Source organism: Eurytemora carolleeae, unplaced genomic scaffold (genome assembly GCF_000591075.1).
Source record: "Eurytemora carolleeae unplaced genomic scaffold, Eaff_2.0 scaffold509, whole genome shotgun sequence".
Classification (NCBI taxonomy): Eukaryota; Metazoa; Arthropoda; class Copepoda; order Calanoida; family Temoridae; genus Eurytemora; species Eurytemora carolleeae.
This window is the reverse complement of record NW_019396523.1, coordinates 133,923-159,892: the sequence shown is the minus strand read 5'-3', so window position 1 is coordinate 159,892 and position 25,970 is coordinate 133,923. Positions and strand designations below refer to the sequence as shown.

At 34.0% G+C, this 25,970-nt stretch overlaps 5 protein-coding genes across 9 annotated transcripts in view; 4 read left to right on the top strand and 1 right to left on the bottom strand.

Moving 5' to 3' along the window:
• Positions 1-200: 200 nt before the first annotated feature.
• Positions 201-16,823, top strand: LOC111704832 (importin-13). Of its 2 annotated transcripts, XM_023477190.1 has the most exons (13): positions 201-214; positions 2,070-2,073; positions 9,870-9,975; positions 10,360-10,659; positions 11,245-11,376; positions 12,012-12,122; positions 12,298-12,414; positions 12,640-12,834; positions 13,168-13,981; positions 14,109-14,947; positions 15,073-15,173; positions 15,649-15,739; positions 15,943-16,823. In XM_023477190.1, exons 3-13 carry the CDS (start codon positions 9,889-9,891, stop codon positions 16,051-16,053), a joined length of 2,898 nt encoding a protein of 965 aa, XP_023332958.1. In that variant the 5' UTR covers positions 201-214; positions 2,070-2,073; positions 9,870-9,888; the 3' UTR covers positions 16,054-16,823. The 2 variants fall into 2 exon arrangements, with proteins under 2 accessions (XP_023332958.1, XP_023332959.1); XM_023477191.1 differs by lacking the exons at positions 201-214; positions 2,070-2,073 and having other exon boundaries at positions 9,852-9,975.
• Positions 6,453-9,870, top strand: LOC111704822 (N6-adenosine-methyltransferase non-catalytic subunit). The gene is made up of 5 exons (XM_023477175.1): positions 6,453-6,527; positions 6,853-7,435; positions 7,809-7,879; positions 8,065-8,251; positions 9,599-9,870. Exons 1-5 carry the CDS (start codon positions 6,453-6,455, stop codon positions 9,820-9,822), a joined length of 1,140 nt encoding a protein of 379 aa, XP_023332943.1. The 3' UTR covers positions 9,823-9,870.
• Positions 15,211-25,970, top strand: part of LOC111704833 (conserved oligomeric Golgi complex subunit 6) — a 27,183-nt gene continuing 16,423 nt past the window's right edge. For all 4 annotated transcript variants that reach the window (XR_002765887.1, XR_002765886.1, XM_023477192.1 and 1 more), the window contains exon 1: positions 15,211-15,222. The gene's annotated coding sequence lies outside the window, so the exon portion shown is untranslated. The remainder of the gene's footprint in view (positions 15,223-25,970) is intronic.
• On the bottom strand, positions 17,897-24,411 carry LOC111704837 (tRNA:m(4)X modification enzyme TRM13 homolog). Its single transcript, XM_023477196.1, has 10 exons — positions 24,049-24,411; positions 22,747-22,887; positions 22,341-22,497; positions 21,220-21,321; positions 21,009-21,085; positions 19,956-20,166; positions 19,233-19,388; positions 18,749-18,870; positions 18,216-18,435; positions 17,897-18,148 (listed from the first exon to the last, which is right to left on the bottom strand). Exons 1-10 carry the CDS (start codon positions 24,116-24,118, stop codon positions 17,953-17,955), a joined length of 1,452 nt encoding a protein of 483 aa, XP_023332964.1. The 5' UTR covers positions 24,119-24,411; the 3' UTR covers positions 17,897-17,952.
• The window catches only part of LOC111704821 (polycomb protein Pcl), a 2,408-nt gene continuing 1,289 nt past the window's right edge, over positions 24,852-25,970 (top strand). Inside the window, exons 1-2 of the mRNA XM_023477174.1 lie at positions 24,852-25,090; positions 25,419-25,793. Of these exons, the coding sequence (XP_023332942.1) occupies positions 24,852-25,090; positions 25,419-25,793 (614 nt within the window). The remainder of the gene's footprint in view (positions 25,091-25,418; positions 25,794-25,970) is intronic.

Sequence of the window (25,970 nt, the reverse complement as noted above, 5' to 3'; positions counted from 1 at the left end):
TAGTTTCATATGACCATAATATTTCATTTATTATTTATGTGAAAATGGATTTCATGTCAAGCTGTGACATCCGTCTTGTGTTTACTTTTCCGCCCAAAGACAGTTCACTGCAGTACAAAAAATGCGTACGCCTCTGAAATAACTTTCCTTGCATTAGTACCTTGCTACGGCCCGCTCCCACCCGCACCTCTTTAGCGGTGGCTTCACTTCTAAAGTTTTGAGTAAATCATCACTTAAGATAGGTAACAAACAAACAGACACCCAAACAAGAGAAATGTATATTTACTTTTGTGGTTAAAATTGTAAGGTGGTTCGTTTAATCAAAATTAGATATTTTGCTACAGTGAGAACCAGAAAACTATGGAACAGAAGGACAACATCACAGTATATTTGATGTCATTACAAATTAGCAAAAAACATAAATTAGTATCTTATTAATCACTTATTCAGTTACTTTAGTCTAAAATGTCGTCTTCCTATGCCAGAATTTTCTGGTTATTATGCTGCAAATGAATATTATGAAACAAAAGATTAAGCTTAAATTCAATTTTCTTAGCATTTGAGACTGAAATGTTAATGCTGTTCAGTTTATTGTATGCCACTACCAAAGTTTAAATTAAATTTTTTGTTGTTGAAAGGAATTGCGCAATAATTAATTGCATTTATTTGATGCCATAAGGTTTAAACTTTAAATTGAATATCAGAAAGAAAGTTGGACGGAATTGCACGCAATTACGTTGCGTTTATTGCGCGCAATTATTACGGAATTGCTTGCAATTAAATTCAGCAATTTTGCGCAAGTAAAATCCACTTGCGTTGGAAACACTAATTGCGAATCATTCAGAGAGTAAACATTATTTACAAAATATTCGGAAATCCAATTCTTGCTTCCAGATGGCATCATTTGGTGAACTTGGTGCTTATAAAGTGATATCTGAACATGGTTTCATGCAAACTATTAAGGTATGAATTTAAGGTATGACTGATTTTAAAATAAGTTTATCTAAAATAAAACAGCAATTCAAATTTAATATTACAACTTTTTCAGATCCAGGGTTACTTGTACCATTTGGTTGGATTAATCCAAAGAAGTGTTCAAAACGATTTCCACGTATCCTTTCAGAAAATACTGGTCATGATGGTTACCCATTATACAGGAGAAGAAAACCTGTGGATGGTGGTGGCAGTGCAACAATTGAAGTACGTGGTCAAGAAATGGTCCTTGATTGCAGTGATAATCAGAAAACTATAGAATAAGAAGACGACATTAAAGTAATATTGAAGTACATTTGATGTTGCAACAACTCTAATAACTTTACAAACAAGTTATTAAATCACTTATTAAGTGAAATGGGTCTGTTTATAGTGATTAATTGCTGTGCCTCATGTTCATTGGACTATTTTGAATCTAAAAGTCGACTTCTTATTCCAGAGTTTTCTGATTATCACTGTAGTAACTGCGTAGCTCACTAAACTCCTTCCTTTCAATGCTCACACATGGAAATGTGCAATTACGTCAAATCCATCAAGTATGTATGTAAATACATTAACAATGGTTCAGATATGGCAGTTTCAGGGGTTCAGAATAATGACAGAGGTTTAGTTAGTCAATAACAAACTGAACGTTACATAAGCAGCAATGAGGAGCATGGAGAATTTTTGAATTCCCACTTCATGAACGTCATCCTGTCATTGTTCATTTAACTGTTCACTTACCTATTGGACAAAGGGTATATTACACTCCTGAGCATTTGAAGTTGCTTTGGCGCTTAAAAATACTACTTTGACTGTATTCTTCACTCTTTGTCAATAAGATGAATTTGCGCAAACACTTTATTACTGAGAGGTTCCTCAATATTACACCTGGCAGAAATCTGGAAAATGATGGCAAAGGAGAAAACGAGGATAGATTGTACCTGAGTATCCAGGTATATTAACATTCATCCAAATAAACAAGAACGTTTTTTTCTTTGATTACTGCTTTATAATGTAAAGGGACCCCAATCTTTTGAAGATTTAAGATCAGTTGATGGAATAGTATTCAGCACATTTTTTAGGCTTGTAATGAGAGAGGTCTCCTAGAGGATGACAGTCATTGGAATACTGCATTAGAAGAAGCTGTAGTTTCAAAAGTCCCTGAACAGTTGGGTTTATTGTTGCATTAATGCTGCAGTTCTGTGCTGTATTAGATCCCAGTAAGCTGTGGAATGGCCAAATTTTTTAAATATTCTTTGATATTTAAAAGAGATTTTAAAATAATTGTTGTGTATATTTCCCCCTATTTTAAAGTTCCTTACTTTTAATTTAGATTTTTCAAGAAATAATTTAATGATAGGTGGCATCTACTTCTTGGCTGCTCCAGGAGGTACAGGAAAGACATTGGTCACAAATCTTCTGTTAGAAGTATACTGGTAAAATTGCAATAGCTGTGGCATCATCAGGCATTTCTGCAACACTGCTGACAGGAGGAAGAACTGCAGATTCAACTTTTAAACTGCCTTTAGACCTCAATACTAATGAATCACCAACTTGCAACATTTTAAAAAGTTCTGGTGGTGCTCAAGTTTTGAGAAAATGTTCACTTATTATATGGGATGAATTCACAATGTCCCACAATGGTAATGGATTATATTTTATATCATTGCATTTTATTTTTTTCCATTTATTATTAAAATATATTTCTGTTTTGCTTAAGGTGCATTTGAAGCTCTTGATAGAACTCTGCAAGACATTGAGAACACCATCTCAACTATGGGAGGAGTAACCCTGGTCTGAGCAGGAGACATTATACAAACCTTGCCAGTTATCCCTAGAGGAACAAGAGCAGATGAGATAAAGGCAAGCATTAAAACTTCATATCAGAACACATGTTCAGAATCTTCAACTGACAACAAATATTAGGGCAAGATTATCAGCAGATGAATCAATCTGGTACTTCTTCTGATTCAACTGTTAAAACTGGGGAATGGAGATATCATTTCAAACAGATTAGATGGACAAATTAATCTGGAGCCTCTATGTACAATTATGAAAACAGAGTCAGATCTTGGGAATGTAGTATTTCCTGATCTAAATCACAATTATTGCGACAAAACTTGGCTTTGTCAAAGAGCTATTCTTGCTCCAAGAAATGATGCTGTTAATCATATAAACTTCAAACTATTGTCACGACTTCTATCTCAGTCATTTAACACTATACCAGACCAAACACAGGCAGTGCATTAGCCAATTGAGTTTTAACTCTTTAGAACTTCCTGGTGTCCCATCCCATATATCCTATAGAGTTTAAGGTTAGGGCACCAATTATGCTTTTGCGTAATTTAGACCCTCCAAGATTGTATAATGGCACTAGATTAGCTGTAAAGCAACTTCTTCCACACATTATTGAAGCAACAATAAAGGTAGGAAAATTCGAAGGTAACCATCTCCGCTTTGCTATGAGTATAAACAAAGCTCAAGGACAATCACTTGCTGTGTCAGGGATAAACTTATCTACAGTCTGCTTTTCTCATGGTCAGCTAGCTATATGTGGCCTGTTCTAGAGTTGGTACTAAAATTTATCTTTATATATTGGCACCTGGAGGAGTAACTACCAACATTGTGTATCCTGAAGCACTTGGAAACTAAACTTTTGTTTTTTGTATAAAAATTTCCCTGTGTAATGTAACTCTTTAATCGCCAAAATACATTATAATTTTTGATTATTTTTTGAATTATTCTTCTTTTAATCTCAGTGGTAAAATTATTCTACTAATAATCTCAACAATAGGAAAATGTATAAAAGTGTTTTTAAACCTGGATAACCCTGGTTACTCCAGCTATAAACTCGAGGTGCATTTCATAATATTCACAAAATTTATAAAACTTTACAGTGTACAAATTAGACGCTAATTATCATAACAAAATTGAATATGTCTCAACCAGTGTGTAAATATTTGCAAGCGGCATAAAAACACAGAATGTTACTAAATGCAAAAATAGTATGTTATTCAAAGCCATTACCTTCGTTTCTGAAGCAACCTCTAAATGAACATTAAGCAGTGAATTAGCAATAAACCATTCTGCAGGGTAAAAAACGATAGGACCTCTTTTCTTACATTTTGAGTAAAAATTGCACAAAATTTGGATATAATTTCCCATAGATGTGCAAAAGCTATTTCGCACAAATTATGAAAAAAATCTTGGTTTTTGAACATTTCGTTCTTTCTAGCTATTTCATTAAATTTTGAGAAACAATTCCAGGAAATGAATGAATTCAAAATTAAACCAATCAGAACCCCACTGTACTCCGGCCCAAGGTACTGATGCAAGGAAAGTTAATTGCGGTCGCGTATACTCTGCGTACATATTGGAACCAGTTCTCTCTGGGCGGATTTTGTAAACAAAAATAGATGCATCAGTGTTCGTTCAGTATAAGAGGAGGTTAAAAGCATTTAATTTCGAGAATTTTGAAATTTCACATAATAGTTTCATATGACCAGAATATTTCATTTATTATTTATGTGAAAATTAGCAAAAAAACATAAATTAGTATCTTATTAAATCACTTATTCAGTTACTTGAGTCTAAAATGTCGTCTTCCTATGCCAGAGTTTTCTGGTTATCATGCTGCAAATGAATATTATTAAACAAAAGATTAAGCTTAAATTCAATTTTCTTAGCATTTGAGACTGAAATGTTAGTGCTGTTCAGTTTATTATATGCCACTACCAAAGTTTAAATTGAATTTTTTGTTGTTGAAAGGAATTGCGCAACAATTAATTGCATTTATTTTGTGCCATAAGATTTAAACTTGAAATTGAATATTATCAAAAAGTTGAAACACAAACGCAAGAAAGTTGGACGGAATTGCACGCAATTACGTTGCGTCTCTTGCGCGCAAGGGCTAGCAATTCTGCGCAAGTATAAAAATCCATTTGCGTTGGAAACACTAATTGCAAATCATTCAGAGAGTAAACATTAATTACAAAATATTCGGAAATACAATTCTTGCTTCCAGATGGCATCATTTGGTGCTGATAAAGTGATATGTGAGTATGGTTTCATACCAACTATTAAGGTATGAATTTATGATTAAAATAAGTTTATCTGAAATAAAATAGCAATTCAAATTTAATATTACATCTTTTTTAGATCCAGGGTTAGTTGTACCATGGTAAACATGCAACCCAAAGTGGGCAGAAATCATTGAAGCTCTTTATCCTGACATGACATCATAGCAAGAGTTTTTTTGTTAAAAGGTTCAAAGTACATTAAAAATATTATTTGTGAAAAAAACTTTTAAAATTTTAGGTTGTTATGATGGTGAAACTCATTTCTCAGCAAGAGATTTTTGGCAGCATTTTATGTGATATCTACACCATAGAGTTGCAAAAAATATGTCTACCCCATGCTCATATTTTGCTCTGGTTGAGGGAAAAAATAGGGCCAGCCCAAATTGACTCATTTATCAGTGCTGAATTTCCTGATAAAACTCTGATCCCAACTATAGTTTTGTTTTGTATTTTGTATAAAAGTTTCCCTGTGTAATGTAACTCTTTAATCGCATAAATACATTATAATTTTGGATTATTTTTTTAATTATTCTTCTTTTAATCTCAGTAGTAAAATTATTCTACTTATAATCTCAACAATAGGAAAATGTATAAAAGTGTTTTTAAACCTGGATAACCCTGGTTACTCCAGCTAGTATCAATATAAATCAATACTATAGATGAACATCTAGTGATGGCGCCTTTTTCACCTTTTTTTCAAAACATATTATTTTTATTTAAGAAAGTAACCAACATTTATACAATGTCAAACTATAGAAAATAAAAATATTGAAATTATTGTTCATGAAAAAAATACTGCAGTTATGAAAGTTGTTTATTACTGAAACTAATTCACGGCATACTGTCCAAATGTTTGAGTCTTTTATATATTTGAGCAATGCTATATATTATAACTAGACAAATTCATATATATATTTGTTGCCTATAGCCGGCCAAACGACAGCTATAGCCGGCCAAACGACAGGACCGAATGGGCTGAATTTTTTTGTGGATACTCATGGGTAGCCGGATAGTGTCAGACTATATAAAATCTTTTTTTTTAAAATTTTTTTTTTTTCCCACGGGCATACCCGGGCCCTTAAGCTGGTATGTCATAAAACTACTAGCAATTTTATGCAATTTTGACCCTCCCCTAGGGCTCCTAGGATCGAGGGGGGGGAGGGGGGGGGGAAACTTATGAACTGTAAATTCAAAATATTTGGCTTCTAGACTATCAGGCACATTTTTTTTAATGGTTTATGGTTATTGAAAATTTGTATCCATTCTTTTATATTTTAATTTTCCTTTTAGTTATTCCTCATATTTTTACATAATGTATAATGTTTAATTTACAGTGCTACCTCTTTTTTATTGTTAAGATTAGAATTTAATATTACACAAAATCTATCTAATTTTTAAATGTATGATTACGTCTTAGGGGTGGAAAATCTGTCGGAAGCGTTTGGCTCTGATAAACACATCAAACTTGATAAGGAAACATATTACAACTTTTTAATCTAGAATCCTATATTTAAAACCAGGGTTAGGGGTTTATTATATACTCAAAAGGTACTTGTCGGAGTTGATTATAATGTGTCGGGGAAAATTAAGATTTTGTTATCAAAAGTCAAGTCTTATAACCCTCTTTTTTACTCTTCGCCTAAAGGAAGAAGAGAAAGTATAATGAATTTAACTCCAATTGCGATTTGTATACTAATTTTTTATTGATTATGGTAACTTAAATTTTCTTTTTTGAGTTGGCCAATCTTTATAATCAATGAAACCTCCGAGTTTCCAGTTCATAATATGGTTGGATTAGAGTAAGGAAGATAGAAATGAGCCGGGCGATGATGAAGGAAAAGTGTTAGAGAAGAAAGGAGTTCAGGAACAGGAGTTTAGAGACTCAACAGCGTTCTTAAAGGGAACACAATCTCTCAACCCGCACAACGACTACAGTCAGAACTTCGTAGATACAGGACAGCGACCACAAAACTTTATCCGGGATACAGGACTTACAGGACGGTTCGAAGAGTATCCTAAACTCCAGGAGTTAATACGTCTTAAAGACGAATTGATCGAAAGGACGGCTCATCCCCCCATGTACCTAAAATGTGACCTAGAAACCTATGACCTGAAACAATTAAATGCAAAGTTTGACGTGATACTGATCGAGCCCCCGCTAGAGGAGTATAGCAGAACCTACGGGGTAACCAATACCAAGTTCTGGGATTGGGACAAGATCATGGCCCTGGATATTGTTGAGGTTTCAGCTCCACGTAGTTTTGTATTCCTATGGTGTGGTTCTAGTGATGGTTTGGATCTAGGGAGACTCTGTTTACAAAACTGGGGCTTTAGAAGATGCGAGGATATCTGTTGGATTAGAACTAATGCCAAAAATAAAGGTTAAGTATTATTTTTCATTAAGAAGGATTATTTAGTCCGAACAAAGGTTTTATATGATTTAAGTTCTATTTTATTGAAAGAAATTTACAATTTATGTTTCATCATTTAACCCATGCAGAATAACATCTTTTTATTCTTAAAAACTTATGATTTTAATCCTGAACTAAGAATGAGCTTCACAATTAAATATGTCAAGCCTGTAAATTCACCTATTTTAACATAACTGCAAAAAAATAAGAAAAATTGAACCAGATCCTTTAAAAGCCTTTTAAACTACATTTTCAATACAACATTATTATTTAATATTGCATGAATAATAATTGGTATACAAATGTCAAAAACCAAATTATCAAAATGAAATATATTTTAAAGGTCAGCATTCCTTGGTGGAACCTAGAGCATCCTTAACTAGAACTAAAGAGCATTGTCTCATGGGAATTAAGGTAAATTGAATCTGTCCTAACAAGGCTTTGTAAAGGTTGTTTTCATTTAAACTAAACCACAAAACGTATTTTAGCTTGTAGAGCTGGAATAATATGTGAGAATTTACTTTGTACAATGTAGGATTTTATATTTATGTTTCATTGAATAGCAAACACCTGGATTAATACTGTTTTATAACATTAAGGGCACGGTTAGGAGATCTACGGATGGAGATTTTATCCACGCCAATGTTGACATAGATCTCATCATAGACGAGGAACCTGAGCAGGGTTGTATGGATAAACCAATCGAGATGTTCCACATTGCGGAACATTTCTGTCTCGGAAAACGTCGGCTTCATGTTTTTGGTCGCGACTCATCAATTCGTCCAGGGATGTCATTTCAAAATAAAAATCTTAAATCTTGAAGAAAGTATTCGCAAAAAATATTTCATATAATTTAATATTTTTATTATACTACAAAACATGAGATATTACAAATAAGCAATCACAAATTACAATGCAGTTTGGACCCGCCTAACCAAGCTAGGTTGTTTGAGTGGTCGGCCCTAAGTTAGTTAACGATAGTGAATACAATTAGATACGTACATCAAATTATGTTTTGGGATAGATAAGGAGTTTATTGGGAGGTAGGAGATAGTCAGGTGATCTGCGGCTGGGTGAGATCAGAGGCATTAACATAGAGTTAAATTAAATTACAGGGTAGTGGACACAAACATAAATAAGCTAAAGAAGTTTAGCTTTCTTGATAAAATCTACTCTAATAATCAACTAGTTTTTTTCGCATTTAAACCTCATAATTATCAAGATAAATCGTTTAAATATTTTTGCAGATATGATTTCTTTACGGTCAATTTCAAATGCATTCCACAATTTAGGAATAGAATTCGATACCGATCGCTACTGCATAATGATTTTAATTCTATCTGTTGCGTCTAGAAGGAGAAAAAAATTTAATTGATAGTTCTCTTACGACTTAATATTCACGGCTGGCGGGGGATTTTGGAACGTTCCTGGAAACATCAAAATGTCGTATTCATTCTCAAAAATCCTCGAAACAGGAATGAATGTTTTCAAAAGTAACTCTCGTATCATCAAAAATAAAAAAGATATTATGAAATATTAATTGTATTTATACAAATACATCAAATTGAATTCTAATTGCAGGTTGTAATATCTATATGAGTGGTTTTAAAGCTGTTTGAATTATTTACAATCTTAGTGGAAAAATGCAACAACTTGAAATTGTATGGACATTACGCTCTTGGGTGTTGGACGTTTTTAAAAATTTTCTCCTTTTAGACGCAACAGAAGTAAAATTGGTCGCGATCAAGGTCGAAATAAATTTGATTTCAGTCTAAACTTTGTCCATTTTTTGCGAAAAATCTCTTTAATGACAGTAAAAAATCAATTGAACCTTTTGTGGCAGTTGGAATTTTCTTGCGTTATGAAGCTTAGTTTCAACTCTAAAGTTCAAGGTTAAACCCGACCTGGTGGGTTTTGCCAAAGTGACTTGCTGGTTTTTTTTTTTACCGTAAACTCAACTCTAATACAATTTAGTCCCAACATATCTTAAGACTTGGTCTTATTTTAGTCTCGCTTAGCCTTCTTTTCTCAAATTATGTAATTTAATTCCCAGCCTAGGGAGTAGTTAGGAGAATTTATATAAAATGTTTTTTTTTTAATATTTGAATTATTTGTAAATGATATTATCTAAAGGTTGGTTAACGATAGGACCTGATCTCTCTAACAGTAATTACGACTGGAACCAACATCAGTCCTTCTTCAGTGATGGAATAACCACTGGTTGCACAGAGCGTATTGAACAACTCCGACCCAAATCTCCGCCACCTAAGTCTGGTGGGCGTGGCGGTGGTCGGGGCGGCGGAGGAGGGAAGAAGAGAGGCGGTAGAGATGGTAGATCAAGGGGCGGAAGACTTTGATTGTATGTCCTTTTGATAATTGTTGATGTTAGTGGAAATACTTTCAGAGAATGTAAAGAATAAAAAATGGCGGGAACACTGGCTGGAGTAGAGCTGAACGCAGAGAATGTGGAGAAAGCAGTTCTTCAGTTCTATCAATCTTCAGCTACTCAGGTTTCAATTTTTTTTATTATATTTTCCGAATAGATGAGAATTTTACGTAACGTTAGGTTTGCTTCATATTTCTATAATTTCGATTATATTTAATGGAATGATAAGATCACTTCATGTGATTCAAAACAGCCTTTTGTATTTTATACCAGGAAGTTATGGAATGAAATAAAATTAAAATTAAATTAAAATGTCCCCAATTTTTGTGCAAGTATTCTAATTACAAAAATGTCTTAATTATAAATGATAAAATTAAAATTTCTTCGCTTTGTCAGTGTGCTTTAACTAGTACACTTTAACACTTCTCTCTTGTCATAGTTTATTTTAAAAGGGGGAAATGATTGTTCTATAAATATTGTTACGATATTACAGAATAAATTTGTTCAGGAAACGCATCAATGGCTGACAATTGCTCAGATATCTCCTCAGGCCTGGAACTTTGCCTGGGAGCTTATCCGTCCGGAGAAATCTCCGGAGGTTCAGTTCTTCGGAGCTTCATGTCTTGCTGTTAAAGTATCTCGGTATTGGGCGGAGCTGAAAGCTGAACAACATCCTGCTCTCAGGAAGAAACTATTGGATACTATTGTAACGTATCAGGGTCCTAAGATAGTACTGACGAGGATTTGTGTTGCAGTCTCCGGGTTGGTTATACACAGTGTCTCAGATAATTGGCAGCAACCCATTCAGGTTGGTTCAATTTAACCCAGAGCAACCCCTCTCAGCTGTATAAAAACTGATTATTTTGTTGCAAGCACTTGGAAATTTATTTTTGTTTATGTATTTATAAGATTTTACTTCCGGACTGAGCTATATTTTAGTTTCTGAATTAAAATGTTGAACAATACGGCCACAATACACATTTATTAAGACATAAAAATGCATATTCGTCAATAAATTTATTTTCTTGTCACATTGGAAATGCGGGTAGCAGTTTCAAAATTGGACGTCTGTATGCTTAACACAGTAAGACTACCCCTGGGGGGGGGGGGGGGGGTGATTGGAAAATTGGACGCCTAAAGGCAAATTTTTTCCTATACTTTTGGATACTTTTTAAATCCAAAGATTTGAATTTAATTAAATTCCCCAGTTCAATGAAAAAACCAAACACTTAGAGGGGGAAAGGGGGAATTTATTTAAAAAAAATATATACTCCCTTTTCACTCCCAACTTCAGGCTCAATATTCAACAAGAATAAAGAAAGAATGTTGTAATTAATACAATTAGTATATATCCTTATTGTTAAATATTAATATATTTGTTTGCTGATTCTAGGATCTGATCAACATGTTTCAACCTCATATAACCACGGAGAATATGCGTCCTTTAGCTCTTCTTCTTGAACTACTTACAGTTATACCAGAGGAGTTCTCAACCCTTCTTCTTCCTTCACAACGTAGAGCACAGGTAACTACTTACTGCTATATCAGTGGAGTTCTCAACCCTACTCCTTCCATCACAACGTAGAGCACAGGTAACTACTTAGTACTTACTGTTAAATCAGAGGAGTTCTCAACTTTACTCCTTCCATCACAACGTAGAGCACAGGTAACTTCTTTAAAAAAACCGGACAGGGGTGAAAATCTTCATGAAAAACTGTTCCCTCCTCCTCGAGAATATTTTTTTTCTTTAGTGCTATGATTGGTTTCGGGGTAAATAAGATTTATTGGGAAATGAAAAATATATATTTTTATATTTTATAAAATATATATTTTTCATTTCCCAATAAATCAATTTTCAGGAGGGGAGCCTGGATAAGTAAAAAACGGCGGCAAAACCACCTCTTCATCTCAAAATTTACATCCAATAGTAGAATAAAAGAAATTCTGAGAATTTTAAATCCTTTCTCTTTCCTCTATTCAAAAACTACATGTTTCTTATGTAATATGGACTAAAAATGTAATGAATTTTCTGATAATTGGTAAGAATGATCTTATGATTAAATGAAAATATTTAGAGGGTTGTTTCTAATTATTATTTTTATGAGAAAAAGGCTTGTTTAAGATTGTTCAGATCACCCTTGACGATTTGTTTGTTGACAGGTGCGGAATCACTTGACCGGTAGTTTGACCGGTATGCTTCAGTTCCTGATGCAGGTTTTAAATCAACAAACTAACTCGGAGGTTTCTATTCAGGCATTTAAATGTATTCAGGTTAGATCTTTTATTCTTCAATCATTTTTTAGAAAAAATATTTTGATAATTTCCAACAAATAATGGAAAAATGAACAGCGTTAATCAACTGGATTTTGAGAATTATAGCAGATCTAATGTAAGCAGTAAACAAAGTCATGATATTTATTAAGATTAAAAATTAGATAATTTCTAGGCATGGGTTCAGTTCGGTGTACCGCTGGATGAGTCGGGGGAAATTATTGAACGTCTTCTTGCTGCTGTTCATGACGAGGAACTCTCCGATGTAGCATTTGAAGCCCTGTCCAGCATGGTGAGAGACTTAGATTTATACATGGGACAGTTTAATATATACTTGGAACAAATATGAGACAGTGAGACACTTTGATATATGCTTAGGACAAACACGTGACACTTCTCCATGAAGCTAGGAATTCTTAGATGACATTTTTTAATTTAGCAAAGTATAGTGCAGGGAACATTTTTCGGATTGAGATCTAATTAGCACTGTTTTTGTATTACCAATATTTATGATTAGGTTACACACCCGGATACACACAAGTATCCGAACCATCTTATGGCTCTACTTAAACGTCTGATTCCTCTGGATCGTATCCTCATAGACTATATTGGAGAGGGGAGCTACGAGTGCGCACTTCCGGTTCTCACTCTCTTCATCAGCTTCGGGGAGTCACACTCCAGGCTCATGATAGATTGGGCTACTAGTTCACAGGTAAATCAATCAATCATTTTGATATCTTAACATTTCAACAGAACTTAACTTATTTCAAGGAGGTTTTACAAAAATAACTTGACTAATATTTTTATTGATTGTATTTGGTAAAAGGAATTATTAGGACAAAATCAAGAATTTCTTGTTTCATAAAAAGTTCACTGCAGATTGTGGAAGGAATATTTACAAAACTCTGTCTGAGTAGCATTTAGTTTGTTTACATTCCTCCCGGAAACTACAGTACATTTATTATGTTTACAATAACATGAAAGTTTCTGTTATATTCCTTGGATAAAATTAAGGTTCAATCAGATAAAATAAGAGATATTTCAGGATGGACGTGAATCAGTGTTAAGATTGATTTCTACCATCTTGTACGCATCCTCTTGCCCTGCTCAGTTCCCTACACAAGAAACAATTTCTGAAATGCCCTTCGGGTTCTGGTATATTCTACAGGACGATATTATAGCCTGTGAACCTGACCAGTATCAGCAATGTGTAGCGTTATTTGGACCTGTCTACACAGCGCTAGTCAATACAATGCTCATGAAATCAATGTACGATCCTAAGGACGACCAGTGGACTGCCGACCAGAGGGAGTCTTTCAGGTGTTATAGAACTGATATAGCAGATACGATCATGTATAGTTTTAATATTCTCCGGGACGGACTATTGCATTCCTTGCTCCAACATCTAGATTCTTCCATCTCCGCGTGTTTAACCTCCCCGGCAGCCTGGCCTGCGCTAGAGGCGTGTCTTCACGCCTGGTATGCTGTAGCAGAATCTCTAGCAGACTCAGACGAAGAGGAAGCTAATCCACTATTATCCATGTTCTTAGCAAAACTTCCGATCATTCCGTTTAGTAAGAATATCCGGGTATTCTCTACAGTACTGGACTGTATTGGCGGATTCTCGGATTGGTTGGCGATGCATCCTCAACTTCTCCCTCATGTTACTCCTATTGTAACTTCAGCTCTGGGGAACACGGAACTAAGCCTGGCAGCAACCATGGCTCTCAAGGATATATCAAGGGATTGCACGGACAGTATGCGACCTTATGCCGGAGAAGTGATAGATGCAATCCATCAATCAACTGTGTCTGGATGTTTAAATACTGGGGAAATAATTCGTTTGATGTATCCTTTGGGTAAGATCTACCATTATTATTATTATTATTATTATTTTACTTACTGTTTCATTTATAAACCTTGTGTAATGTGTAATGTGTATGCTCAAACATAAATTTGTCTTGAACCAATAGTATTTTATTCTAGGGAAAATGTTGGCATTGCTGCCGACTCAGCAAATTCTTCCTCGTCTAGAACCTATTCTCTCTCCTCATCTACAGCTCATCAATTCACTTTCTCTCTCTCCTGCTCCTGATCAACAAACTAGACAGAAGATTATCTTTGTCCTCAAGTTGTTGGGAAGTCTGTTCCAAACTTTGAATATAACCCGGAGATCTGATGATCAACCTGAGAGTGAAACCTCTCAGCTCAGAAACAGTCTCGGAGAACCTGTGGATCAACCTGTCTTCATCATTTTAAAACAGTTCCTACCAATGCTAGACAAGGTTTGTCAGAACAACCCTCAGGACTCGGAAATTATTGACTCCGTGTGCGCGCTATTAAAACAGTCAGTTTCTACTCTTCAGGACGAGATCCGTCCTTTAACCCAAGATGTGGTGACCCTCACTATGACCTGTTACAGAGCAACCCCGCAACCTGCCGCTTTGGATCTTGTCAAGCAATTTTTTGTAATGTACGGACGTGAGACGGAGATGGAAGGTCCCTTGAAATCCTTAATGTGTGAGATTTGTAATATTTCATTACGAACAATTCAGTCCGGAGCAACTATGTCTGATCATGCGGATCTTATAGATTGTTTTTTTGCTATGCTGGGTCAGGTGTTGAAGAAACAGGCTGGATTGTTTGTAAACAATGAACTGGATTCTCTGCTACTATTACAGTGTGCTATTCATACTTTAACAATGCCAGAGCAACATCCTGTCAAATCCGCTGCCATGTTCCTGACTCAGCTGATCACAGTTTCCAGAGAAGTAGAGAACCTTGTACCTTTAGTAAACCAACATGGAGAACAAGTTTTTATGCAGGTAAACTTAACCTTGACATTTAGATTTTAAAGTTTTGTGTTTGAATGAGAATTTGCTGAGTTAGCATTTCTCGTTTTATCTTTACCTCGATCCATCAATCCAGAGTTTAAACGGATTTTTTGCAGGTGATGAAATGCATCGGAGGAGAGTCAAACAGAACCTTCATCGACTTTTTCACGGATATTCTATTGGCTTTAAACAAGAAATACTTTGATAACATGTGTAGGTAAAGTTAAGATTTTACAAATTTAATTTTACGCGGTTCTTGGTTCACTGTTAGAGAACCAAAATTATATGAACTTAGAGGTCAAAAATTTTATATTTTAAATTTGTTTATTAAGCACTTTTTAGGATTTTCTCCCCTTGGCCGATTATTTAAAGTCGTCGTAAAGAGGCACCCCTTCCTAAACACACTAATTAGGGTTTTCTCCCCTTGGTCGTTCTTTTAAAGGCGTCGTACACTCCTTATTTAATTATAATTTTATTATATTTCGGTGAATATCCCATTTATCCTTCAGTTTAATAGTTTACATTGTGAATATCGAGTGGCTAAACGCTTTACCAAACAAAAGTTTCAGCCTTTGGAACTTTATCAAATATTATTTTTTCGAAGATGAACCATGCGCCACCTTTTCTCCCTCTGTCATTTTATTATTTTAGTCTTGTTGTCGCAACTTTTCTATGATAATTGGTTTCTCTAGATATATGAACGCTATGGTATCCACTGAGAACTTTCCTTCTCCTCTCTGCTCTAAAGAGTCCAAGGAGAACTTTGCCCGGCTTGTGCTAAAGGTAATTTTAGAATTTGACCACCGTTCAATTATGCTGTCTTATATCTTGAAATAACGTTTGATACAAGCATAATAATCTGAACTTATCTCTGAATGGATTGATGTCACACTTTTTGCGTCCACGTCCACAAAGTGCGTTCATAACATGTACTAGGACGCATATGCATGCATTGAGTAGTTTTCAATAAGTTACTTTTTTATAAGGAGAGAGCGAACAAGAGAAAGCTCCAGGAGACGGTTCGAGAATTTTCTCTCCTGAGTCGAGGATTGATGGGATCTGAGTATGCGTCCCAGATGGTGAAATTCGGACTGTAACCTTCGAATTTCAGGAGATTCTGTCTTTGCATTAAATTTTCATATTCCAGGATACCTATATTGTGCTTGTGCATGAGTATATTCACTGGTCTATCGTCTCCATTTTACCAATTCAATAGTAGCTCATAAACAAATGTATTCTTTTAACTTGTGTGGACCTTTCTATATTGCGGAAGTAAATGCCTGTTCAGAATTTTGCGAAGAAAGAAATTTTCTTAAAAATTATTTTCATTTTCTTTTTTTTGTGTCAAAAAAAGTATGTATCTTTATCTAAAGTTTTACACTTAATGCATAATTATTAATTAATCATGATTGACATGCTCTTGCCTATATTTAACTAGTTCAGTACAGTATTCTGCTAAGCTCATGTGTACTACAGTCATAGTCGAGAACAGTGAAATATTTATGTCTGCGTTCTTTCTTTAAATATAGCTAGACATTTTTATTTGATAGTTGTCATATCTTAATCTTATAAAATATTTAAGGCTAATTTTTGGAACTATCTAATCAATACTTAATAAAAAAAATAGTTTTCTATTTTTTATGTTTAAAAATGGGCAGAAGACTACAATCATATCACTGTTTTCCGTGTTACCACTGTTTAAATGTACGATCAACTGAAGACCTGTTAAAACGTAAAGTACGATATAAAACAAAGGAGAAAATTTCATCAGTTAGTAAATATATTTTTTAATTAAATTGTCACCATCATAAGTGTAAATGAACTAGTTTTTCCCTTTGTTGAAATACAAATTATTTTTTTAAACCTACTATAAAAAATTCCTTATGTATCTTGTTTCCGATGTATTTAAAAAATAGTGAACTGTACAACTGGATTAAGATCAAAAGTTTATTTATCAGCTCTTTATTGTAAAGTTATATTTTTTTGTATTGTATTATTTGAGAATAGTCGGATTAAAACAGGACTGCATATCAAATTTTTAATCATCATTTCAATCCTTGAAAATATTTTACTTTCCGGTACACACCACACTGTGACGACTTAAATGGGGGGGGGGGGAGACGTCCAATCCTGGAGAAATAAGGGACGCAAGTAGAGAGAGCAGGCACCTTCTAACCTGTTTATTAAATTAGATTTCCAATAATAGATTTTTTACAAATTTATACAACTATGCAATAAAAATCCAAAATCCCAGCTTAAAAATAACCTATTAATGACCTATTTCCTTCGATTAAACTAGGATTTAAAAGGCATCTTTGAAAAGAGGACATTCCACTCTATGAACGGAGGGCGCTTAGATTGGCAAAAGTCTATTTAACACTTTTGGCCTATTTCTTAGTCATGTTACCATAGGTTAAACTATAGGTCGTTTCTATCTTATCTACACTGGTAAAACGTAACCATAGTGTGAATATGGTTCTATCTATGGAGACCGTCTGAGAATATGGCCATTAGTGAAAAGTATCTATCCATTCAAGTCTTTGTTCAAAAAAATTGACCAAAAATAATATTGATAAAATTGAATTTTCATTAATTTCTGAAAAAAAGAAAAATTGCATAACAATTATCAACCAAACCAATTTAAGCTTAGTCTGCTCGAAAGTTACTCTGTTTTAGTGCTTCTAGTTAAACTCAAGACTTTTTCAACGGGAGAAAATGCCGCGAAAAATGTATGTTTTTTTAGACAACACAATGGCATGCATATGTCAGATTCGTTAAACAATTTCTAGCTATGATTTAGCTGCGACTTTCTCCCACTGGGAAAACGCAGCTATATCACAGCTAGAAAATGTTTAACAAATCGGATAATAGTTTCGTAGCTCTGCTTTATATTCAAAATCTCCAAAGTATATTGTTATCCTTCTCATGATTCCAGGACCATTAAGGCAATATGTTTAGTATTTATTTTATGGTTAATACAATCCTGTAACTGTAAACTATCCACTAGAACACGGTCGAGTACACACCAACATAGCGTTCTCCAAGGAGATCTGGGGGCTCACGTAGTACTTCAGCTTCACTTTCATATCCGTCACATCCTCAAGATATTTTAAACGTCCGTAATCTAAGACTCGTTTACATTGTCGGCCGATTTCTTCTCTGGTAGCCTGATCAAGTTGAAGACGGGCGTACCTGGACAAAATATTTATAATGTAAATTCGGAGAGAGTTAAGATTTTGAATTTTAAATGAAAATTTACCGGTCTTTAGAAGGTATACAAGGAAGGTTTATCTCCAGAGTAGAACTAGGTTCTTCTAGCTCCGGAGCCAGGTCTGGTGAAGGAATTGTTTCTAGAGATGGACTTCTATGATCATCTTGGAGAACAACTTGCTCTCCCTGTAGTAATCTAGGTTTCCCTGAACCACATGTACACCAGCTTGTGATAGATGTTAGCAAAGAAAAATCTTCCTCAGTAAAACCTGAATAATATAAATATATATACTTTGTCCGTTTGTTTGAGGGAACTCACATAATCCATGGGAAGATTTTTGGGTGGTCGAAGTTAAAAAATCTGACCCAAAAAACTCTTTTATCTGTTTTTTAAATGCACCGATTGAAACAGAAAAATCGGCGAAAATTTTATAACAATTAACAATAGCGACTTTTAGAGTTGAAAGCAAATTTTTTTATTAGGAAAGGGGGTGCTAAGCAAAATAAAAGTCAAGTAATATAAATATATAAACCGTTGCATGGTTTGGAATTTTAAAATGACGGATTTGGAGACAAGCGTACCTTGCTCAGTAAGAAATTCTTTTCCAACATAAGGGCTCCAATCACATCTATGATGACAGCAAAGAGCTATCAGTAAACCTCCTAACTCGGAGCAGGAGCTCTCCAGGGTCTGTGTCAAGCACCTGGATAGAAAGCTGCTAAAATTCACGCTAAATCTTGTGATGTATACATTGTACAATCATCAACTAATCAATAGTTCTCTATTTTGTTCAACAATACACAACACACATCAACTTCACTAAAAACATAGTACTTAAAATGAATGTCATATAAGATTGGATATCAATAAACAATAGTTCTACAATCTACACAGATAAAAATATTTGAATGGTACATTGGGTCAAAAATATTTGAATGGTACATTGGGTCTAAAATATCTTGAAGATATCAAATAAGTCTATTAGGATAAAACGGTATTTTATTTTGATATTAATGATATTATAAGGATATATTTAAATATGTATGGTATTGGCTTTATACTAACCTGATGGTAAGATCTGTTGCAACTCCACAGAGATGCTTACTTACTCCAACTACGTTCTCTCGTTGCATCGTTAAATACGGAGATAATCCGGCTAGGAACAAGTCCTGGATATCTGCTCGGAGTCGAATCAATTCAATATCTTCACAGTCCCGTAACCTACAATCAGGTTTACATGAATACAAGCCAAGGAAAATGTAGTCTCCTAAGATATATAGATAATACCCAATATGACATCACTCGCGCCTTTATAATCAGTGACGTCATATTGGATATTTATCTATTCATCTTAGGAGACGACATTTTCCGTACATTGGAGCGCATCGAGAGTAACTAAACTTATTTCACAACCTTGATACAAGGAATACAAGCTAACTAATAACAACAATACAAAATAAAAAATTTATTGATCCTTTTATCCTATTCGGAAGTATTTATAATACACTAGATGAATGTATTGTTTTATTATATAGATTGTTATATAGGTTGATTTGATATTTATTTACGTCGATGAATTTTAGATATATGGGGGCAAATAAATTTAAGAGAAAAAAAGATTTATAATAAGTTTCCAAAAAGTTAGAAAATTTAAGATTGAAAGATTTGAATAATTTGAACATAAGAAAATATATTTTAACCCTTTAAAGTGTAGAAATCTTTTCCTGCTATTATTGTTCCTTCATATCCCAAGCAAAATGTTCCATGTTTTTAATATTTTTGACTTACTTGTTATCGAATTTGTGTCTATGACTGGCCTTATCTACTAGAATGAACTGACAAGTGGAAGGATCAGAGACTGCTCTGGTAAGCCAGTATGTGAGCTGACCCCTCCCGCTACCGAACTCAATAAACGTGTTTCCATTTTCCAGCAGGCCAGACTTATCAAGCTGCCCCAGTAGACTAGAGTTCTGAACCAAATGTTTAAGCACGCTTGGACCTTAAGTAACACATTTTAGGGGTGTGGAAGATTATTTTAGGGATTCGGGATCCCAATGAAAACCTTGTAGTTCGAATAAATCTATGTATATGTATATTGTATAAACATAAGTTGTATCTCTGTTTGTTGTGAAAGATTATTTTAGGGATTTGGGATCCCGTTGAAAACCTTGTAGTTCGAATAAATCTATGTATATGTATATTGTATATACATAAAGTTGTATCTCAGTTTGTTGTGAAAGATTATTTTAGGGATTCGGGATCCCAATGAAAACCTTGCAGTTCGAATAAATCTATGTATATGTATATTGTATATACATAAAGTTGTATCTCTGTTTGTTGTGAAAGATTATTTTAGGGATTTGGGATCCCGTTGAAAACCTTGTAGTTCTAATAAATCTATGTATATGTATATTGTATAAACATAAAGATGTATCCCTGTTTGTATGTCTAATCATAACTCAGGAACGCCTGGACCGATTTGCCTCAAATTTTGATTGGGGAACTCGGAAGACCAACGGAAATGTTCTTAGCTTGGTTTTGAGATTCTAAGTTTAGTGGGTCTACTTTTATATGGAAAATAGGTAAAATTGTTACTTACGACCAAGCGAGGTTAAACGGCGGGAGTAACTACGCGTATTGAGTACCCTTGGCAATACTGGGTTCTCAAGCTAATATTCAACATTAAGAGATGTTAGCTATAAAAACATGATATTTGACTTTTAAGAACGTAAAATTTTACTACAGGCATGAACCATTTCAAAGGAAAAAGCCGAAAGAGGTTAGATGTTTGATTTCTTTTGCTTTTGTCGTTTTTGTTGTTTCTTATTTCGTTTTTCATACCGTATTCAGGGTTGCTAAGCTCCTCTTCCATGGCTGAGTGCCCTAATGGTTCCATAACTATGTTTCCTTCGACAAACCTTAACAAAAATTTTATATTTTTTGTAGGTAAATTAGTTTACTATTCTTAGATGAAAATTAATACAACATTTTTTTTTTAAGGATTTTATTGGTTTAATTTGAATTAATCTGGGTAATAAAATAAATAGATTACTTTTTATACGTAGACATTAGCTGTCCAATGATATTTATCAACTTTTCGTCAGAAACGTTTCCTATCGTCAATTTCTCCTGGTTTAACTTCAGATCCAAGGGTCTAAACATTAGATAAATAGATCCAAGGGTCTAAACATTAGAACAGTAGATCCAAATTCCAAGGGTCTAAACATTTTACATAGATCCAAGTTTCTAAACATCAGAAAAATAGATCTAAATTTCAAGGGTCTAAACATTAGATAAATAGATCAAAGGGTCTAAACAAAGATGCTACAAATGATCATACTGAGCTCCTGCTTTAATCCTACCTGGATTTCTAGGACTTAATATAAGAAGTATAAATATTAGATAAATAGATCCAAGGGTCTAAACAATAGATACATAGATTCAAGGGTTTAAATATTAGATAAATAGATCCAAGGGTCTTAACATTAAATAAATAGATTCTTCAAAGGTTTGAACATTAGATAAATAGATCCAAAGGTCTAAACATTAGATAAATAGATCCAAGGGTCTAAACATTACATTCATAGATTCAAGGGTCGATCACCATCAGATAAATATAATTTTTTTTTATGAAACTATTGTGTACTTTATCATTATTACTCACTTCATCGTGAATTTCATAATGAACGTGCTAAGAAGTAATCATCGTGCTATAAAGATAAATTATGCTGTACATTATTGCACGTGAGCTATAAAGTTTTGATTGGTTCCCGGATTTTCTCCAAAAAATGTAGGATATCTCCAAAATATTTTTTTCAATTAAATAAAAATAAAATTGAAATCAACTTTATTCTGACTTCTGCTTTGTTTCAAAGCTTATTAGATCTAGAAATAGCCATTGAAAAAGGAAAAGTACACAAACGTTTCATAAAATTACCTATAACACTATTATTTTGGTACGACTTAAATTTTCTCTTTATCTTGAAGGTTCTCGCCTTTTTAAATTTTATCCCTCGCTAAAGCTCGTGACAAAATTTAAGAGAAAATTTCTGTTCAAAAACTTTTTAACACTGCGAACCAAAATAACAGTGTAATAAATAGTTTTATAGAGATAATTATTTCTTTGTTCTTAAAAATTGTCTAATATTGCAAAATATAGATATTTTCCAAAACCTTGCTGTTCCACTGTTGACTCCAGGTACTATATATTCCGGTAGGGTGAGAGGAGGTTTGGAATTGCAAATTTTCAAATGTTTCTCCATCCTTGTGGCAAAACAGGTGTGTTTTGGGTCGTATGGACATGGCACTCGGAGCTCAGATATATTCATTCCTAACATTAGATGGTATTAAATTTAAACATAAATAATTTTTAAAAAAGTTGAATTAACCCCTCTTCCCTCTTTTGGAGGACTTTTTCGTATGTAGATTTTGTAAAAAATCGTTTTTACTACAAAATTTTAACTTTTGAGTGAACTTCAAAGTTTTAAATGCAATTCAAATATCAAAAATGGAATGTAAGCCAAAAGACTTAAACCCCCCCCCCCCCACTAGTTTAACTATCTGAATCAGTATGACATACCCAGTTGATGTTCTGTAGCCGGGAGAGGAGTATGTTCTCCACAGTATTGAGCTCCTGGTTTCACAACCATCCTGCAGTATCTTTTCTTTCTTTGAACATAGAACCCGCATCGTCCTGGCTCCGGTCTCTGGATTACCGGTCCTCAAGAGTATTTAAATTGTAAGTATAATAACAAAATATCAAAACTTTGCAGATCTGATGTGAAATTATCATGCAAGATATTTAATTGTGTATCCTTCTTTATGACCATAATTAGCGAAAGTTAAAAAAATTAACAGCTCTTACAATAAACATTAAACATTAAACATTAACAGCTCTTACAATATTTAAACCATAGGATATTATTATTTTTGATTAAATATGGTCAATTTCCTAGAGAGCTATTTTTGGACCTACCTCCTATCAATTTTGTACATGGATCTCATATGTAACACGTTGTTACTATTGGTCACGTGGCCGCCGCCTAACTAATTTTTCTGAAAATTAGTAGTCATGTACAAAATCGATAGTAGGGGAGGGGGGGGGGTCCAACAATTGTTCTCTAGGACAGACCATGTTAATTTACTTTGAATTAATTTATTCATCTTTTACTTAAAAATAGAACTAAACTTAACACATTAGTGACGAGACCATCAACTATTAGTGAAGTTGTTTTTTGTCAAAACAAACTTGATTGTAATCATAAAAAAAGATGCTCAATTAAATTTTTAATTTTTTTTTTGTACAGGGTGACCTGTAAAACATGAATATCTAAAAAACTTTGGTAATTCATAATTATTTAATGATCTTCAAAACTTTGCTTTTCATGTTATAGGTATTTAGATCTTTAAAAGAAGATTCCAAAAATATCTTTAAATTTTTTCTAGCAAACAAATAGACAATTTTATAGATTCAAAACTAAATTACAGAGTGTTCTTTTGGTTTTTTTCCAAATTCAAAATCTTGTTTTTTTGTGTTTTTTAAAATTGAAAATTTAATAGAAACCTCAATTTTGAAGATACGTCAAATATAAAATATGTTTTGAAAACAGAGAATCCTAAGGAAAGCGCAGGAAAAGACAGGACAACATTTAGTTTAAGAAAAAAGGCACTTGAAAAAAAAATCTCACCCGGTCAAAATTGACCTTCTCGTCACTAATGGGTTAAGAAATCCCCACAGTAAATTCTTGCGTAAAATTAGTAGGAGCTACTGGGGGGACTAGGGGGGCAGTTAAAACCCTAAATAACTGAACATCTATTTTATCTCTATACTCTTTTAAAATTAATCATGTAACTCGAGTCTAGATTTATTATAATCTTAAACCTGCTTGCTTAGGATCTCCTAGAGGAACAGAATCGTCAGGTTTGCTAGAATCAGCGATTCTTTCACTCATGTTTATTCTATTATCTCCACATTCAGTCGGCCAAGTTAAGTTTTGATGTGTGCATTTACTAGAAATTGCCGGTATTTGTTCAGTAAGACCGGAGAGAGGGAGAGAGAGAAAGGAAAATATTAGTCAGCATCTCAAACCCAGGCTCAAACCTTATTTTCTCTCTTGAACTACAAACTTATATTTAGCAAACATTGAATTATAAATGAAAAAACTCCCCGAGAAGTCCTTAAGTGACAAAAAGGTTTATATTTAGTAATAAGTTTGAACTTTTTAGTCCTGTTAAACTTGAATGGTAAAGTTAGGATTGGATGAGCTGACTATATACAGACTGGAGACAGTTTCATTTACTCTTTACAGCTGAACCAACCCGCTTAAACCGTATCCCGGCGCTTAAACTAATAATTTCAAAACAAATAAATTAAAATATACAGAAATTCCCGATATGAATTGCTAAACAGACTAAAGACACTCTTATTGATTTTAAAAAAATTATTCCAATTTTTTTTTCTAGAATTTTAAGCATTTTGATCATGTCGAGTAGATATAATGAACTTTAAATTTCAACTACAGTAGTTTTCTGTAATTATTAAATATGCTGTTTCAAATTATTTAAATATTTTTCAGACGAATTAATGAGCGTAGAGAGAAGAAAATTTGTTTACTGGGTGCACACTGCACATGTAATAGCTATGTCAAGTATAATTGTTAAATTAGTGAAGTATTCGTAGTAATTATGTCACAAACTGAACTTAGTGAGATCTCTCTAAACTGTGATAGTTCCGGAGTTAAATATGGTATCCGCGTCAAGGATGAACCCGATGACCCGGATCCGGATTCTACGATTCAGGAGCGGGACTGGAGCCGGAAACTGTTTACAGAGGGTGAAGATATCCTGGTTCATGATCAGGACGGACTCATTTATTTCGGGATAGTTGTAGAGGTGGACCCGGATATAAAACAGTGTCTAGTCAGGTAGGAATTATCCACCTTTACTTCTCAGCATTTATTTTCGACTTTTCCTGTTGATAATTTCCTAGAGAACGATTTTTTTTTGGGACCTCTACTATTAATTTCATAATGACACCCCGGGTTAATTTGTAAAGATGTACTACTTCCTTACCATGTCTAAATCAGCCATTCTAGAATCAAGTGCTAGAGTCTAGATTGTTGGAGGAATATAACCCAAGCTATCAAAAACGAATAAAATTATGTTTTATATATATTTGAGCTTTGCGTTCTTAAGGCCCTAACATGCAATTTTGAGACAATATTTCAACCTAGTCATTTGTCATTGTTTTAGATTTGGGGACTGCACAGAACGCTGGAGCAGTTTCTTTGAGTTGAGACGCTTAGGAGAACCTGAGACTGAGAATACCGAAGAAAGTGCTGGAGCTGTTAACCCTCCTAAATCTAGTTTAGAACTGCTCCACGAAGAACTAAAGACTGAAACTGAAGAGCTCCCCCAGCATGTGCTGGACGCTAGAGCTCAGCTCTCATATAGTTTTGAGAGTCTAAACTGGGATTCCACGCATCAGAGGAATGAGAGTGAAATCTACTGTTACTGCGGAGAGAGCGGGGACTGGTATAAGAAGATGCTCCAGTGCAAGGATTGTTTGCAATGGTTTCATCAAGAATGTATTAGATCTCTCAACTATCAACTGCTCTGCGGAGATAGGTATACTGTAGAAAAAGTTGTTATTTGACACAACATTTTCATCATCCCATTCTTTAAAAAAAATATTTGTTCTTGAGTTTCCCACAGGGTTTTATATTTTTAAGAAAAAGAGAGGGGGGGGAGAAAAGAGGTTCTCGATACACTAAGGAAGTAAATTAATAATTGGACATCAATATA

Coding starts and splice junctions, on each gene's coding strand:
- LOC111704822 (XM_023477175.1), top strand. CDS start 6,453: ATGTATGATTACGTCTTAGGGGTGGAAAATCTGTCGGAAGCGTTTGGC. Junction 7,436..7,808: donor AACTAATGCCAAAAATAAAG/GTTAAGTATTAT, acceptor TATATTTTAAAG/GTCAGCATTCCTTGGTGGAA. Junction 8,252..9,598: donor CGACTCATCAATTCGTCCAG/GGATGTCATTTC, acceptor TATTATCTAAAG/GTTGGTTAACGATAGGACCT.
- LOC111704832 (XM_023477190.1), top strand. CDS start 9,889: ATGGCGGGAACACTGGCTGGAGTAGAGCTGAACGCAGAGAATGTGGAG. Junction 13,982..14,108: donor TCGTTTGATGTATCCTTTGG/GTAAGATCTACC, acceptor ATTTTATTCTAG/GGAAAATGTTGGCATTGCTG. Junction 14,948..15,072: donor GAGAACAAGTTTTTATGCAG/GTAAACTTAACC, acceptor GATTTTTTGCAG/GTGATGAAATGCATCGGAGG.
- LOC111704837 (XM_023477196.1), bottom strand. CDS start 24,118: ATGAGTGAAAGAATCGCTGATTCTAGCAAACCTGACGATTCTGTTCCT. Junction 20,167..21,008: donor GCTTAGCAACCCTGAATACG/GTATGAAAAACG, acceptor GTGTTACTTAAG/GTCCAAGCGTGCTTAAACAT. Junction 19,389..19,955: donor AGACACAAATTCGATAACAA/GTAAGTCAAAAA, acceptor ACCTGATTGTAG/GTTACGGGACTGTGAAGATA.